Below are 16,720 nucleotides of genomic sequence, written 5' to 3' on the forward strand. Positions count from 1 at the left end.
GGAAGGATTAGGGAGGAAGAACGTGTGCAGTGGTAGTGCGAAGCAGACAGACCGGTGCAGGCACGTGCCCTGCCCACCCAGCTGATCTTCCCTCTGCCCCTCACGCTGAACGCTGCTCCTTCTGCCCACGGCCACCCCGAGCCAGGACGTGACCCGCTTTACAGTAAACACAGCAGGAGTGGGAGCTTTTTCCCAGAGGAAGCGCTCGCTATATGACCGTTGCGATCTGGAAAGTAATCTAGGTTGTTGTTTTTTCTTTTCATCATCACTGTTTAGCATGCTGTACACCGTGCCGTGAGCGTAGCAGCCAGCAACGTGCCAGCAGCTCGTCGGGGAAACTTTACTCCCCTTCCGAGTAAACAAGCAAACGCATAAACAAGCACAGCGGCCGCGGGAGTGCAGGGAGACGTGAGCAGCAGCCCTCGGGCCACCACGGGAGTCAGGAAGTCCCGCCGGTGTCAAGCAGGCTTGCACCCTGCAGCCAACCCCACGCTAATTACCACTGAATCAGCCTGGCTCTCTGACAGGACCACGGCACGCAACGCGGGAAACTCACAAACGCGGCACGCATCTGCGGCGGCACATTACGCGCGCGCGGATACACACACTCACACAATCTCAGATCAGTCCTGGCAAGGTCGAGCAGAAAGGAGAGGTAACGAGTGCATTCTCCATCGGGTTGTGGAGGAGGACACAAGGGGCGCGGCGCTGGCCCGTGATTGGTTGGATCGGGCTAGAGAAGAGGACGCAGTGATAACGTTTTCACTCCTGACCTGGCCAACATTTTGGCTCGAACTCGAGTCCATTGGTGCGGGTCCCGGGTGCATCACTGGTGAGCCTACGAGGCTGGCTGACTTGTCAGAGGTTTTCTTCAGTGTCCAGTGCAGTATAGGGCATCTTGGATTAGGAATAAAAAATCTATTTTCTTGGATAGTTTACTACCATTTCATTTTTCATGTTAGAAGCTTGAGGTCTCAAGGTGAGGAGTTACCCATAGACTTTATACTGTATATACCTATAGACTTTATACTGTAAATACCCATAGACTTAATACTGTAAACACCCATAGACTTTATACTGTAAATACCCATAGACTTAATACTGTAAACACCCATAGACTTTATACTGTAAATACCCATAGACTTAATACTATAAACACCCATAGACTTTATACTGTAAATACCCATAGACTTAATACTGTAAACACCCATAGACTTTATACTGTATATACATATAGACTTTATACTGTAAATACCCATAGACTTAATACTGTAAATGCCCATAGACTTTATACTGTATATACATATAGACTTTATACTGTAAATACCCATAGACTTTATACTGTATATACATAAACACTTTGTACTGTCTATACCCATAGACTTTATACTGTAAATACCCATAGACTTAATACTGTAAATGCCCATAGACTTTATACTGTATATACATATAGACTTTATACTGTAAATACCCATAGACTTTATACTGTATATACATAAACACTTTGTACTGTCTATACCCATAGACTTAATACTGTAAACACCCATAGACTTTATACTGTAAATACCCATAGACTTAATACTATAAACACCCATAGACTTTATACTGTAAATACCCATAGACTTAATACTGTAAACACCCATAGACTTTATACTGTATATACATATAGACTTTATACTGTAAATACCCATAGACTTAATACTGTAAATGCCCATAGACTTTATACTGTATATACATATAGACTTTATACTGTAAATACCCATAGACGTTATACTGTATATACATAAACACTTTGTACTGTCTATACCCATAGACTTTATACTGTAAATACCCATAGACTTAATACTGTAAATGCCCATAGACTTTATACTGTATATACATATAGACTTTATACTGTAAATACCCATAGACTTTATACTGTATATACATAAACACTTTGTACTCTCTATACCCATAGACTTAATACTGTAAACACCCATAGACTTAATACTGTAAACACCCATAGACTTTATACTGTATATACATAAAGACGTTATACTGTATATACCCAGAGACTTTATACTGTATATACATAAAGACTTTATACTGTAAATACCCAGAGACTTTATACTGTATATACATAAAGACGTTATACTGTATATACCCAGAGACTTTATACTGTATATACATAAAGACTTTATACTGTAAATACCCATAGACTTTATACTGTAAATACCCATAGACTTAATACTGTAAACACCCATAGACTTTATACTGTATATACATAGACGTTATACTGTATATACCCAGAGACTTTATACTGTATATACATAAAGACGTTATACTGTATATACCCAGAGACTTTATACTGTATATACCCAGAGACTTTATACTGTATATACATATAGACTTTATACTGTAAATACCCAGAGACTTTATACTGTATATACATATAGACTTTATACTGTAAATACCCAGAGACTTTATACTGTATATACATAAAGACGTTATACTGTGTATATACCCAGAGACTTTATACTGTATATACATATAGACTTTACACTGTAAATACCCATAGATGTTATACTGTATATACATATAAACTTTATACTGTATGTAACCAGAGACTTTATACTGTATATACATATAAACTTTATATTGTAAATACCCAGGGACTTTATACTGTATATGCATATAGACTTTATACTGTATGTACCCAGAGACTTTATACTGTATATGAACCTAGACGTTATACTGTATATACCCAGAGACTTTATACTGTATATACATAAAGACTTTATACTGTAAATACCCATAGACTTTATACTGTAAATACCCATAGACTTAATACTGTAAACACCCATAGACTTTATACTGTATATACATAGACGTTATACTGTATATACCCAGAGACTTTATACTGTATATACATAAAGACGTTATACTGTATATACCCAGAGACTTTATACTGTATATACCCAGAGACTTTATACTGTATATACATATAGACTTTATACTGTAAATACCCAGAGACTTTATACTGTATATACATATAGACTTTATACTGTAAATACCCAGAGACTTTATACTGTATATACATAAAGACGTTATACTGTGTATATACCCAGAGACTTTATACTGTATATACATATAGACTTTACACTGTAAATACCCATAGATGTTATACTGTATATACATATAAACTTTATACTGTATGTAACCAGAGACTTTATACTGTATATACATATAAACTTTATATTGTAAATACCCAGGGACTTTATACTGTATATGCATATAGACTTTATACTGTATGTACCCAGAGACTTTATACTGTATATGAACCTAGACGTTATACTGTATATACCCAGAGACTTTATACTGTATATACATAAAGACGTTATACTGTATATACCCAGAGACTTTATACTGTATATACCCAGAGACTTTATACTGTATATACATATAGACTTTATACTGTAAATACCCAGAGACTTTATACTGTATATACATATAGACTTTATACTGTAAATACCCAGAGACTTTATACTGTATATACATAAAGACGTTATACTGTGTATATACCCAGAGACTTTATACTGTATATACATATAGACTTTACACTGTAAATACCCATAGATGTTATACTGTATATACATATAAACTTTATACTGTATGTAACCAGAGACTTTATACTGTATATACATATAAACTTTATATTGTAAATACCCAGGGACTTTATACTGTATATGCATATAGACTTTATACTGTATGTACCCAGAGACTTTATACTGTATATGAACCTAGACTTTATACTGTATGTACCCAGAGACTTTATACTGTATATGAACCTAGACTTTATACTGTATGTACCCATAGACTTTATACTGTATATACATATAGACTTTATACTGTATATACATATAGATTTTACACTGTAAATACCCATAGATGTTATACTGTATATACATATAAACTTTATACTGTATGTAACCAGAGACTTTATACTGTATATACATATAAACTTTATATTGTAAATACCCAGAGACTTTATACTATATATACATATAGACTTTATACTGTAAATACTGTATATACATATAGACTTTATACTGTATATACCCATAAACTTTATACTGTATATACATACAGACTTTATACTGTATATACCCATAAACTTTATACTGTATATACATATAGACTTTATACTGTATATACCTTTATTTCTCTTTTTTTCTCTATATTCAGTTCAGTTTTGTCTCTCTGGTAGTTATGTGCCTCATTTTCTTTAGCCTCATTAGATGAGCAAGCGTTTGCTAAGCCAGCATGTAAATTCGCTGAACTCCCCTCGAGATCCTTAGATAATTCGAAAACTTACTACCCACATTTGAACTTACTCTCAGGCATTGTACGTGGCAGCCATTTTAAAAGTTCACATTTTCCCCACTTTGTCTTTGCTCAGAACTCCCTGTAGAGCAGCAATCAGGACCCTGTTAACCTTTGACCTGAGTAGCTGAACCAAGATGATTTTGTGCTGGAACAGAATAGGCAAGCTCGCTGCTCCTGACGAGAAGATCGTGACTTTGATTTCAGCTTCAGTACCAGAGTCCCTCTTCAGCGTAGCTGCTTGTCAGAAGTTCCCAGGTCAAGTTCACCGGCTGTGGGAGTGTTTGCTGGCACTGATATGTTGGACACGAGCCACGGAGTGTGAGCTGTGCGGAAGGGTACCAAAAGAGTTGGTTTGTGTGCAGATCCTCCGGTTTAATGTGTGGGGGTGTGGTTGGGGTACACCACTGGGACAGCGTGCGCATGTGACCCTCCATCAGTCTTGGCAGGCTAAGGGTCAGGGTCAGGGGGCGCAGGGTAAGAGGAAATAGGATAGAAGGGATGACACGCTTGTTTCCTGTGCCTGTGAGGCAGATGGGACAGTGTTTGGAACATCAGTCCCACTGGACCTGTGTATTCCTGACAGCGGTGCCTCTCGCAAGGTGCGTTTTTCATTTTCATCAAGTTGTTCAGCTGAGCATGTGTGCGTTCTGATGCCAGACAGCTTCATAAAGCCTGATAAAAAAAAAGGTTTTTACAACTTAATTGCTTTACCGGCTGATTTTTTTATGCCTCTGTGGCTACAGGAAGTCACTTTAAGATTGGCTCCAGACAATGTGAAGAGCACAGTGTCCACAAGAGGGGTGTGTGTGTGTGTGCATGTGTGTGTGTGAGCCCTGAAGTACCCTGGGTCAATTATTGACTAAAACAGTCGCTGAGCTGACTCAGGTCCACACCCTTTTAGAAGCACAACAAAAGGCAGTAAAATGCTGCTGGGATTCCAGAGAACAGCGATATGATCTTCACATGTAACACAAAATAACCCCAGGAATGCTCATGAGCATGTCCGAAGTGTCCCGTGCCACTCTGGCGCGATGGAGGAAGGTGTGGAATCGCTCCTCTCGTCCGTCCACCTCATGCATCATCTGGTCCAGGGTCTGTTCCGGCACGCTCCTTATTTGCTTTCGCGCCCCTTTTTTGCTTTCAGAGTCACATGGTCATTCTTAAGCTCCTCATGTTTCTTCCTCCCTTTGCTTTCTGCATTGTTAACATGCATTTTCTTTGTTTCTCCATTTTGTTTCTTTCTACCATTCAGTATCTACAGATGAAATGGCCACTGCTAGACGTTCAAGCAGGAAGTCTTCAAAGTAGACAAGCGCTTAAAGATGCCAGGTCCCCTTCTCCGGCACACATCGTTGTAAGTAACCCCCGCTGGTCACTACATTTACAAAGCTCCGTGTTTTTTACAACGCAGAAAAGACAAGACCCACTTCCTCTTTCCTGTATTGTCTGTGTCTTCTGAGCTGTGGAATGTGTTCGACCGCATGCAACAGGCTGCTGGGATACAACCAGGGTTCAGGGGTCCCTGGAACGCCGAAAATGGGCTTAGAACATTCCCGCCACAGCGTAAAGGGTGATTCCTCGCTATAGGAAAGGAGCACGGATATACGTGTGGAATCCACAACAGCAAGGAAGGCAGCAACATTAGCGGCGCTAGAAAAGTGGGCAGGGTCTGGCTCGAACGCGCTTCCTGCACGCTGTCCTGGTCCTGGGCGGCGTGGCGTGAGTGGGCAGGGCGCTCGCCTTCCTGGCGACCAGAGCAGGAGTTCCTCAGAGTTCCGCGGCCCATAGCAGCGCTGATGTCGAGCTTGCACACAGAAAGATAACGGAAGCACGTAGGCTCGCTTCACGCAGCTTTGCGTGGCTTCCCCGGCCGTCAACTAGTTGGGGGGATTCGTTGACCTCGTGACCGTTCAGCTCAGGTGCGTAGGCCAACACTGCAGGGTCAGGTGTAGGTGAGACAGCAAACAGCCTGTGAAATGTCGACCAAAGCGGTATGAATAAGTTAACTGGGCACCCTTTCCCCCTTCAGAGCACCAGTTCCAGACCTTTAGGCTATTTTTTTTGTCTTCACTTTTTAATTGGTGTCAGAGGACTTGCCGTTTGTTACCAAAAGTACACTTTTGAGCTGTCTTTTGGAAGAAAAACAACCCTTGACACGTTGCTAGTTTGTTTTAGGTGACATCGGGTCTTATGTTATTTAATGCCAGGAAACTTGCCTTGCTTCCTGACGTTGGCTGTGAACGGCGTGCTTAAACTCGCTGCCTTCACGCCGTCCCCGGGGAGATCTGAGTTAAGAATAGCTCTCTGCCACCCCGTGTTTATTTGAAACACATAGACCTGTCGAAAGTTAACTTTAGCACCAAAGAGTTGGCAATGGCAGCGTTTTTGATGCACCGGGGGAGCCGGCGAGGTCTTAAAGGTAGCGGGCTATTTTTAAGAGCCACGGGCAGGTTCACCAGACCAACTCCTGCTTATTTTAAGAGGGGCAGAGAGGAAATGGACACCCCTCCGTCTCGAAATCGTTAAACGTGTAGGAGGCGGTTAAGGCCAGTTTCGGGTAAATACTGCGCTCGGCAGTAATCCCTCCCTGCCCGGTAAGTTTATAAATACTCGTCAGCGCAGCGCGGTGCTCACTGGCGCTGTGTGCCGGCCCTTAAAGCCCTCCCACGCCTCACTTCCGCCCAGACCCGGACCACACTACGAGCAGCGAGCCCATCCCTCTCACCCCCCCCGCCATTTGTCCGTTTATTTGCTCTGATCGGTTCGTTCGGTGATCTGTTTGATCAAGACCTGGGTCAGCGAGATCAGACGCTGACGTCGCAGGCGTTCCGGCGCAGCTGTTGTGGATGAGCAAATCCGACATGAAGCTTACCCCTCCCCCCCTTTCTCTCTCCTTCTGCCTTCTGCCTGATGATGTGTGTTTGATTTGATGTTTCCTTAGTTTGCATCATGCTGGTGGTGGTGAACCTTTACTCATACAACTTACCTTTTTCTGAGACAGAGGAATGTGTGTTCAGTCCTAGGATGTCCAATCCTTTATATATAGTACACATCATCGTTTCTTTTTCTCTGGGGATGGCCTACATCCTCCGCTATGTGTTCCTCTAATCAGTCTCTTTCTGTAACCTGTAACCACTACAGAGTTGTTTCTTTTCTGCTGTCGAATGGCTCTATCAAATGGCTTCCTTGAGCTGTGGCTATCTGCTGGGAAGTGATAAGGCAATGCTGATAGGTGCGAGATAATGACCAGGAGCCGAAGGTCAGGTGACGCTCCGGTCCTCTGGAGAGAGGCAGGACGATAGAGAGGTACCCAGGTGCATGGAACAGGGACGCAGAGAGAGAGACAGGTAGCGCGAGACAGAAAGATGGATAGAGAGACACAGGTGAAGATAGAGAGAGATCGACAAGAAAATAGAGACAGGTGGAGAGAGAGACAGAGAGAGACAAGCAGATAGATAGAGAGAGAGAGAGAGAGAGAGAGGGAGAGATACAGATAGAGAGAGACAGACAGAGACAAGCAGATAAAGAGGGAGACAGAGCATGACAGACACAAGCAGAGAGAGAGAGAGAGAGAGAGAGAGAGAGAGAAAGAGAGAGAGTGTGTGTCAGCGAGAAAGGGCAGACATGAGCTAAGCTGGATGAAGAGAGAAGCAGGTGAGAAGTGCAGTGCTCGATAGTCTGATGGCGGGTATTAACCGGGCAGGCGGGGCAAGAGAAGGAAAGAGGAGTGATGGGAGGGGAACCCCTTTCCCATGAGCAGACGTCACAGCTGCAGAGGGATTATTCTGTCTGACCCTATAAAAGTGGGCAGAGGCCGTGACCCCTTTTTGCCACTGCATGGCATGCAGCGCCCTCTGAACCTCTGCCGCAGAGCAGGGCAGGTGGGCATTTGAAGCGGGTGAAAGCCCTGTAGAGCCCTCAGCTGCCCCGCCGCTGGCCTGAGTAGCCCCCCGACAGTGACCTCACACCCACTGGAATATGTACAGTAGACCATTAGACCAGAGCTGGACCTTCACTCACAGCACATACAGACAGAGCACACAAACGGCTGTAGTCAGCACTATGAAAGCTGTGCAGCAGTCGGTAGTCATATAGGTGTCGAGTGCCCTACCGCTCACCTCCACACACACACACACACACACACACACCCGTGTCTGTGATGTGGGTCCACTGTTCTGTAAGGGCGAGCCATTGGGAGTGGCAGTGGGGAGGGGGAGGCTGGGATATCTCTCTCCAGCTGTGACAGATCGGCCTTTCGTTCCGGGCTCGGTTTCCCGTATTTTCCGCCTGTCCGTGCGCACAGCTGCCTGCCACTGGGCTCCCTTGCCGAGCCGAGGCTCCACCCCCATGGCAGGAGCCAAGTTCACCAGTGAAACCAGAGAGAGTTACCAGTCACCTCCATCTGTGAGCTGGAGCACGCGCAGGCCCGCGGCTGCGGCTGGACAGTGGAGCTTCAAAGCCGCGGTGCTTACGTCAGGAAGGGGAGCAACAGCTTTTACTCACCTATTGCTGTGTGATTTTTAGTTTTTTAATGTTTTTCCTATAACTGGACTGTAAGATGTTGCAGAAATTCACACACACACACACACACACACACACACGTGCACACACACACACACACACACACACACGTGCACACACACACACACACACACACACACGTGCACACACACACACACACGTGCACACACACACACACACGTGCACACACACACACACACACGTACACACACACACACACACGTACACACACACACGTGCACACACACACACACACACACACACGTGCACACACACACACATGCACACACACACACACACGCGCGCGCACACACACACACACACGCGTGCACACACACACGCGCACACACACACACACACACACACACACACACACACACACACACACACACACACACACACTCTGGCTCTGGGTCATGTGGGGGCCGGACAATGTCTCCATTGTTTGCGGGGCTTTCACTAGCAGCAGGAGATGGCTGGAGTGTTAACTGTTTCCCCACCAGGCTCCGCTGTGTTGCGCGTGCGCGCACGCACGCACGTGTGTAAAACGCGGGAACAGCGAGGATGGAGAGAGAAAGGAGCGAGCGGGGGTAGTTGGGGGTAGTTGGGGGAGCGGGACACCAGCGGCTCTGAGTGCTTATGGTAATTAGTACCGTGGCAGTAAGGGAATGTGAGCAGGTCAGCCAGAGCAGGACCTCCCACCCCCCCGCGTTCTGCCCCCGCGTTCTGCCCCCGCGTTCTGCCCCTGCGTTTTGCCCCCGCGTTTTGCCCCTGCGTTCTGCCCCCGCGAAAGCTGTCCGGTCCCAATGCCGGTCCATGCAGGACTGACCTCGCTGGCTAAAGCCAGGCCCGCATCCTCCCAGCCTCTAATATTGAGTCGTTTAGGGTGGAACGTTTCAGGGGGAGGGGCTGCAGGGGACTTTGGCTTCCCAGCCTCCCGCTGCGCGTGAGAGGCAGAGCCGGCGGTCTCGGCATGTTGAGGGGCCGGGAGTTTCGCTTGGTAATTTGCTCGCTCTCCTTTTTTCCCCTCCGTGAATGGTGGTGCACCTGGACTGGCCGGACAATAGCTGGGAGGGCCAGAGGCCTGCTGGGAAATGCTGGGCCCCCACGTTGCTAATGAGCACCCCAGTGTCACCTCAGTCTTCATGCTGAACTCCGGCTCTCTCGCACACACACGCACACACACGCACAAACACACTCACACTCACACTCAGGCACACGTATTGTGGAAGTCTCTTTTGACGGGGTACTGCTGAGCCTGTCTCTTTGGTAGGCTCAGTACCCGCCTGTTCTCTGTGGCTGGAGCTGTCCTGTCCTGTCCTGTCCTGTCCTGTTCTGTCCTGTCCTGTTCTATCCTATCCTGTCCTGTCCTATCCTGTCCTGTCCTGTCCTATCCTGTCCTGTCCTGTTTCAGACGACACCGCTGTGCTGGCCCCCCCCTACCACACACACATCAGACACCTCACCACACACGTAAATACCACACCTCTTTGTGTTTACAGTCAGCCTCTGTGCTTTTAAGTGCTCCTGTGTTAGTTAGCTAACTCTTAGCACCTCAGTGCCTCATGGAAGGTATGAGTGTGTATGTGTGTGCGCGAGTGTGTGCACGAGTGTGTGTGTGTGTGTAATTGTGTAATTGTGTGTACTATACTGTATGTGATGAGTAAAATGAATGGGCACAAACCCAAGTGCGCCCTCAGTTACAGGAAGCAGACCATAAAAGGGGAGTAAACGCACAGAAGTGAGTGGGGGGTTCTAGTGTGTTAGTTCCTGCCCTGCTAGGCTGATGTAAATGAGTGTGCCATGAAATAATAGTGACGTGGGACGTCCGTCTTTGCCTTTCAGGGGCCCGTCTGCTTGGGATTCCCCGGACAGGCCGATCTGAGCCTTCACCAATTTCAGTTGGTGAGATTTTTGAATTATTGTAGCTGGCTTACACTGAGCTGACATGAAAATGCTTAAGCACTGTGAAATCCCAGTAACTGATGATTGCATTACCTTTTGAGCTGAGACGCCATGTTGTGCTTTGCCGTGTCCTGTGCTGTGCGAGGCTGCCCCCCCCCCCCCCCCCCCCCCCCCAGGGAGTCACCATGCGTCCCCGTGCCGCGCCGCTCCCGCCCGTTCGGCCGCACCAACCTCGTGCCGCTCGGTCGGGAGTGTGGAGCCGCGCCGGGCACGTTCCTAGCGGCCCCCGCCCATGCCTCCGCCCCACCCCCCCACCCCCCCTGGAGCTCCACCTTTGTGAGCTCTCCGCCAGCGAGCCGCATTTGTGCGCTGTTAATTATTTTTCTCTCATCTTCCGGAATGGCACCGAGTCGGATCTTTTTGCTCTTGCTTTCTCCTGGAGCAGCTGGCATGAAGAGGGTGCTTTTCAGTCTTGGCATCTGGGCTTGAATGTGTGCCAGCGAGGGGTTTGGGAGGTGGAGCAGCACGACTCCGCTCGCAGGCACACGCCACACCACGGCCTGCTGCTCCAGGTTAAGGATGTCCGCTGGAGACAGGGCCCCGCTCTGGCTGCCTCTGTTTGTCCTGTAGTCCACTGGTGCAGAAAAGACTACTGTTATGACACAGGCAGCGTGAGGAGAGAGAGAGAGAGAGAGAGAGAGAGAGAGAGAGAGAAGAGAAAGAGTGAAATAGACAGAGTTTGGGTCCTGGCCGTGCTCGGCTGGCGCCGAGTGGAAGGACATGGGACTGCACAGTGCCTCTCTGACGCCCCGCCCGCCGTCATGTGCCCAGATAGCTGTGGGAGGGGGCGTGATGGGCAGCCTTGCTCTGCCAAGCGCTGTACCCAGACGGGGAGCAGAGGGACGAGACGGATTCACCTCCCGTCGTCTTAGGTGGCATTGTGAGGAGAAGCCTGTCACACAGACTTATTTTGAATTATTATTTATTAATTTTTTATTTATTTATTTTTACTCTTCTTGCATGCTGAATTGACCAGGTGAACCACTGCTTGCTGATTACCGTGGCAACGTAGTCCCAACTTGTTGCGATGTTATTCTAGCTGAAAGGTTTTTAATCTCTCTCTCCCCCCCTCCTTCTAAAGTTTTGCAAAATCTTGCTGCCAGAACTTGTTTGACAATGTTGGGGAGGAGCTGCTTTAAGTGTGTTGATGATGATGGCGTGTGTGTGTGTGTGTGTTAAAGAGCGTATGTTCTAGTATGTTTGTGACCCTGTGTTTGTGTGTTTAAGCTGTACACACACGCGCGCGACCAGCTTGAGGATCGGAGGCGTAGCTGTACATGGTTCCTCCGCTCCACAGGATGGCAGTATAGTGCGAGACACAGTTCCTCCAGTGCTCTGGGGCGGTTGGGGACACTGAATTCTGAACATGTTTGGGATTTTTGTATAGAGCGGAAAAACTTCCTCAAGGACTTCCTGTGAACCAGAGGTGGAGGCCCCCTGCCCCCTTCTCTCTCTCTCTCACACACACACACACACACACACACACACACACACACACACACACAAAGACAATGCACTGATATGGGAAGAAGTCTACTTTGATGCCAGTGTCCACACAGCATGTCTACAGCATGGAAACACGTTGCTGCAAGACTGAGACCTGTCTCTCTTACACATACACAGCCCCAAAAATACACACACACACACACACACACACACACACACACACACACACACACACACACACACACACACACACACCCACACACACGTACGCACTCACGTCTTCTGGTGTGGGGAGAGGCACACTGAGCTGGTACAGTATTAGCACTCGAGGCTGTTTCACAGAGAAACTTGTTTTGACAGAACTCCAGGTGTCTCATTGTTGGCCTGCTATGGTTCAACAGATTTACCAATTAGTGTCGGGCTGTGGGCAGGCAGGGTGGGGGTATATGGGGGGCGGGTGGGCTGTGGTGGTGGGGGGGGGGGGCGTAGCTTTTGGGTGGTGTTATGGAAGAACAGAATGGGGCAGAGGGAGGGACAGAGAGGCAGAGTGATGGAATGACATGGGCTTGAGCAGGCTGGGGGGGGTCATGTGGTTGGAGATGCTGTGTAAACTGATACATGACCTCCTTTCACTGTCCTGTAATAGAGTAGCTTGGGAAAGTAGCTTTCAGCAGATAGAGAGAGAGAGTGAGCGAAACAGCAGGAGAGAGAGAGAGAGAGAGAGAGAGAGAGAGAGGGAGGGAGGAAGAGGAGGCAGAGGAGGTGACAAGATAAGGATGAAGAAAATGCCCCCGGTCCGGCATGAGACGGGCATGCGCCGAATGGTCAGCCCTTTTTAGAAGTGCCTCCACACCGCGCGTTTAGCCACTGTGTTGTCAGGGTCGTCAGTGAGGAAGTGCTGTAACACTGGCAAGCGAGTGCTCGCCTTGGCCGGTATCTGAACCACGCTGCGCCCTTGTGCCGTACGTCGGCACGGTGCGCTGGAGAAGCGCCGACTCCGCGCGCGTTCGTGCTCCTGCGCTCCCTGTCCTGCCGTCCTGCAGTACATAATCGCCTTTTCTGCTCAGCGCTGTTTGTTTTCCGATCGTGCCTGCTCCGCTTCCAGGACCTTGTAGTGGAACTGCCGGGGGGCCGTGGGGCGTCGGTGATTTAGACGGCCTGCAGGATGCGGGGAGCTGTTCTTGGACCCGCTCTGCTTGCTTTAGTAAGCCTCACGCTCACCACCCTCTGTCACAGAGCATTGATACATTTACGCAATAATTTAATTGTAGCGAAAACGAATGGGCCTTCGCAGCAGGTTTGCGGCGGTAAGAGATTCCTGCGCGCGAGGGTTGGCGTTTGGGGAGGAGAAGATACAGGCATTCGAGGGCTGTTGGAATCACCTAGTGTCCCACAGCACATTCCCCTGCTAATCCATTGTTTGGTTTGGACCAAAGCCCCCTCCGTTTCAGACGCAATTACCGACTCCTTTATGGACGCACAGGCTCGCCCCAGCCACACCATGTGGTGAAAGATTTCAAGAGAGCTCAAGAACCAGGCTTGTGTGTGTGTGTGTGTGTGTGTGTGTGTGTGTGTGTGTGTGTGAGAAAGAGAATGAGAGAAGGACAGAGCAAGGGAGGAGGGGTAAAGCTGATGTTCACAAAGAACAATTTATTGTTGTAACTGAATGCGCTGTGACAGTTAAATTTTAACACTTTCCCTCTTTTTGGTATGTGTGTGGGTGTACGTGTGTGTGTGTGTGCGCAGGTGTGGGTGTGTGGGGGTGTGGTGTATGTGTGTTTGTATTGGCTGCTGGAATGCTGACTACTTCCAGGGAGCACTTAAGCCAACCCAAATCAGGTTTACATTTGGAGGCCTCGCTGGGAGTGTGAGGGATTATTCTGGAACACTCCGTCTCTGATTTCGAGGCAGTTTTGCACTGTCCTTTCCTGCTTTCCCTCTTCAGATTGGTTTCAGATGTGCGGCAGCTCACCCTTTGTGTGACTAACGCCCAATTTATTTGATTTTGTTCCTCTCAGCAGCTTTTTTTTTGTGTTTCTCTCAGTTTTTGATGTTTCTCTGTAATACGTACAGTCAGCCATTGCCTGCCTCTGTGCTTCCGTTATGTCTGTAAAAGAGGAGTGTGGTGTGAGACCCTTTCCTTTCAGCCTCAGACTTTGGTTTTGTTTATGGCTTAATGATTTGGTTTTTTGTGTGTCCTTTTAGAGAAGGGAATGAACCCTTTCTGTGGGTTGGAGAGGACAGGTGGCGTGGGATACCTCTCACGACAGCCGGGCAGCTCTGTTCTGGAGCACAGCACGGTTGACATAAAATGTAAAAAATAAAGGAAATTCGCTTTTTTAAATGCTACAAACCCTGATAAGGCCCTGGCTCTGTCCTGGCTTTGGGAAGGCTGGTTGTGAAAATTGGTGGGTTACTTTCCCTGTGTTATTAACACGACCTAAGCGTGTTTGTATGTACGTCTGTCCGTTCCTGGGGCGCGTGTTGGCCCATGGAGGAGCAGAACACGGGGCAGGGGGAGTGAGCCTCACTGGTGAGCATGCAGATTTGAATAAGGCGGTGGTCCGTGGTAGAGGCGAGGCGTGCGCGGGGGGCCGGCGGCGCCTGCGCGAGAGCCCTGGCTTTACGGGGGAGGCTCATTAAGGACCGCTTGGCGAGACGGCAGTCCGGTGAACGCTCCACTGGCCTGCGTCTCTTTGAACGCCGGCCCGTTCTCATCTGAGACATGCTCTGTTCCTCAGTAACAAGCCATTTTTCCCCCTCACCCCACCCCTGCAGCAGCCAGACGGGAGCATCGAAAGCCCAGCTGATGCCGCCGCAGTGCTTTTGGACGCAGGGCTGCATCCTTCTCTGCTCTTTATTCTGTTTGCCTCCACACCTTTGGATAGCCCACTGGGTTTTCATGTCACTTGTTTTTATGCAACACTGCAAATGGAGACTTTAATTGGACCTTTTGCCACTGTATCCATCTTGGGTTGAAATGGCACGTAAGTGGCTGTCTAGCTCCAAAGAGTCCCGACAGGCCTTTTCGAATGTCATCAGACAAGGCGCAAATGTTCCACCGGTGTTCATCCGCGCTCAGGCTCCACTCGCCCAGAACGGCGGCGTGTTACCCCCCAGCCGCCGCTGGATTATAAGATCGGCAGGTGTGGCGTTATTTTTTAACTTGGGACGGCGCACCTGAGCAGGAAAGGGTGCCGTATTAAACACCACGGAGCCTGTGAAGAAGCTCTTTGCAGCTCGTGATCCGTCGGCGTTCTGCTGCGCCCTACCGGGATGACGTCAGCCTGCGGAACTTCCCGTGAAGGATGTTCTTTGCGCCATGTAGACGGATCTGGCCCGATTTGTCGTGCGGGTCTCAACGGGTCAGACTAAAGCTGATTGTTACGCAGGTGTTAGCGGGTCAGACCGAAGCTGTTGTCACTGGTTTTTTTCCTCCTCTTTTTTATCGGGGGGTGGGGAGGTGGGCATGTTTGGTATGTGTCTGAGCGTGTCCCAGTCTGAGCCTGGGGAGGGTGTTTAGCAGACACAGTGTCAGTGGCGGAATTACCTGGAAGTTTGCCATTAGGGGCCAGCGGGATGCTGGGAATGGGAATGACGCTCAGACATGCGCCACACGACCGGCGTGACGGCCCTTAGGAACAGGGACAGGCGTCCAGCCACGCTTCCACGAGTCCGATCACAACACGAAACCTTCACTGACGAAATCGTCGAAACGTTTGAACTGATGTTTTACCGTCATCTGTGTGTATCAAGGCCTACACACTCAGGCATCATCCATCACCCTTTCAAATTTGCAGCACTGTTTACTCCGTGCGAGTTCTTAATGGTCCTAATGCATCTGTGGCAGATAGAGGAGTCCTCCCCACTCCTGAATGCTAATGCCAGCTCCGCAGGGCCTGCTGCCTGCCTGTCTGCTGTCTGCTGCGTTCTCCTTTAATTGTTATATCTCCTCACCATTAATATGAGCAAAAAGGCTGTGTGGAACATCAAAGGCTACCTCCCCCACTTGTACAAGTTGGCCATTTCTTCTGAGGAGAGGCTCTGGAGATGTGCGCCGATAACCGGCTGGAATGAGTTTCATGGTATAATTGTAGCCCCCAGAGGATAGCGCAGCACATCACAGGAAGACCAGGCCGGGCGACCGGGTGGGGGGCGTCCTCTGACCAGGCCGGTCGACCAGGTGGAGGGCGTTCTCTGACCAGGCTGGGTGATTGGGGCAGCCTGTTTTGCAAGTTTTCCCAACTTAGTATGGGCATGAAAAGACACTTGACACAGGACATGACACATCAAATCCAAAGGCGTCTGATGCAAAGCATGAATTTGGGGAGGTTTCTGTGGCTATATAACCATCAAGCTTCATAAAGAGACTCACCCACTGACCCAAGCACCAAACAGCATTTCATAGTGACAACACTCATTC

General features: G+C 48.4%; 1 protein-coding gene across 29 annotated transcripts in view; it reads left to right on the forward strand.

Moving 5' to 3' along the window:
• tcf7l2 (transcription factor 7 like 2) overlaps nucleotides 1-16,720 on the forward strand; it is an 83,153-nt gene that overhangs the window by 23,129 nt on the left and 43,304 nt on the right. For 16 of the 29 annotated variants that reach the window (XR_004776844.1, XM_035533439.1, XM_035533440.1 and 13 more), the window contains exons 4-5: nucleotides 5,618-5,719; nucleotides 10,732-10,791. Coding sequence is in view for 28 of the 29 variants with exons in the window: in XM_035533439.1 (XP_035389332.1) it covers nucleotides 5,618-5,719; nucleotides 10,732-10,791 (162 nt within the window). In the remaining variant the exon portion in view is untranslated. The remainder of the gene's footprint in view (nucleotides 1-5,617; nucleotides 5,720-10,731; nucleotides 10,792-16,720) is intronic. The other 13 variants (XM_035533446.1, XM_035533448.1, XM_035533464.1 and 10 more) reach the window with 1 other exon arrangement.

Source organism: Electrophorus electricus, chromosome 14, assembly GCF_013358815.1.
Source record: "Electrophorus electricus isolate fEleEle1 chromosome 14, fEleEle1.pri, whole genome shotgun sequence".
In the NCBI taxonomy this organism is placed as follows: Eukaryota; Metazoa; Chordata; class Actinopteri; order Gymnotiformes; family Gymnotidae; genus Electrophorus; species Electrophorus electricus.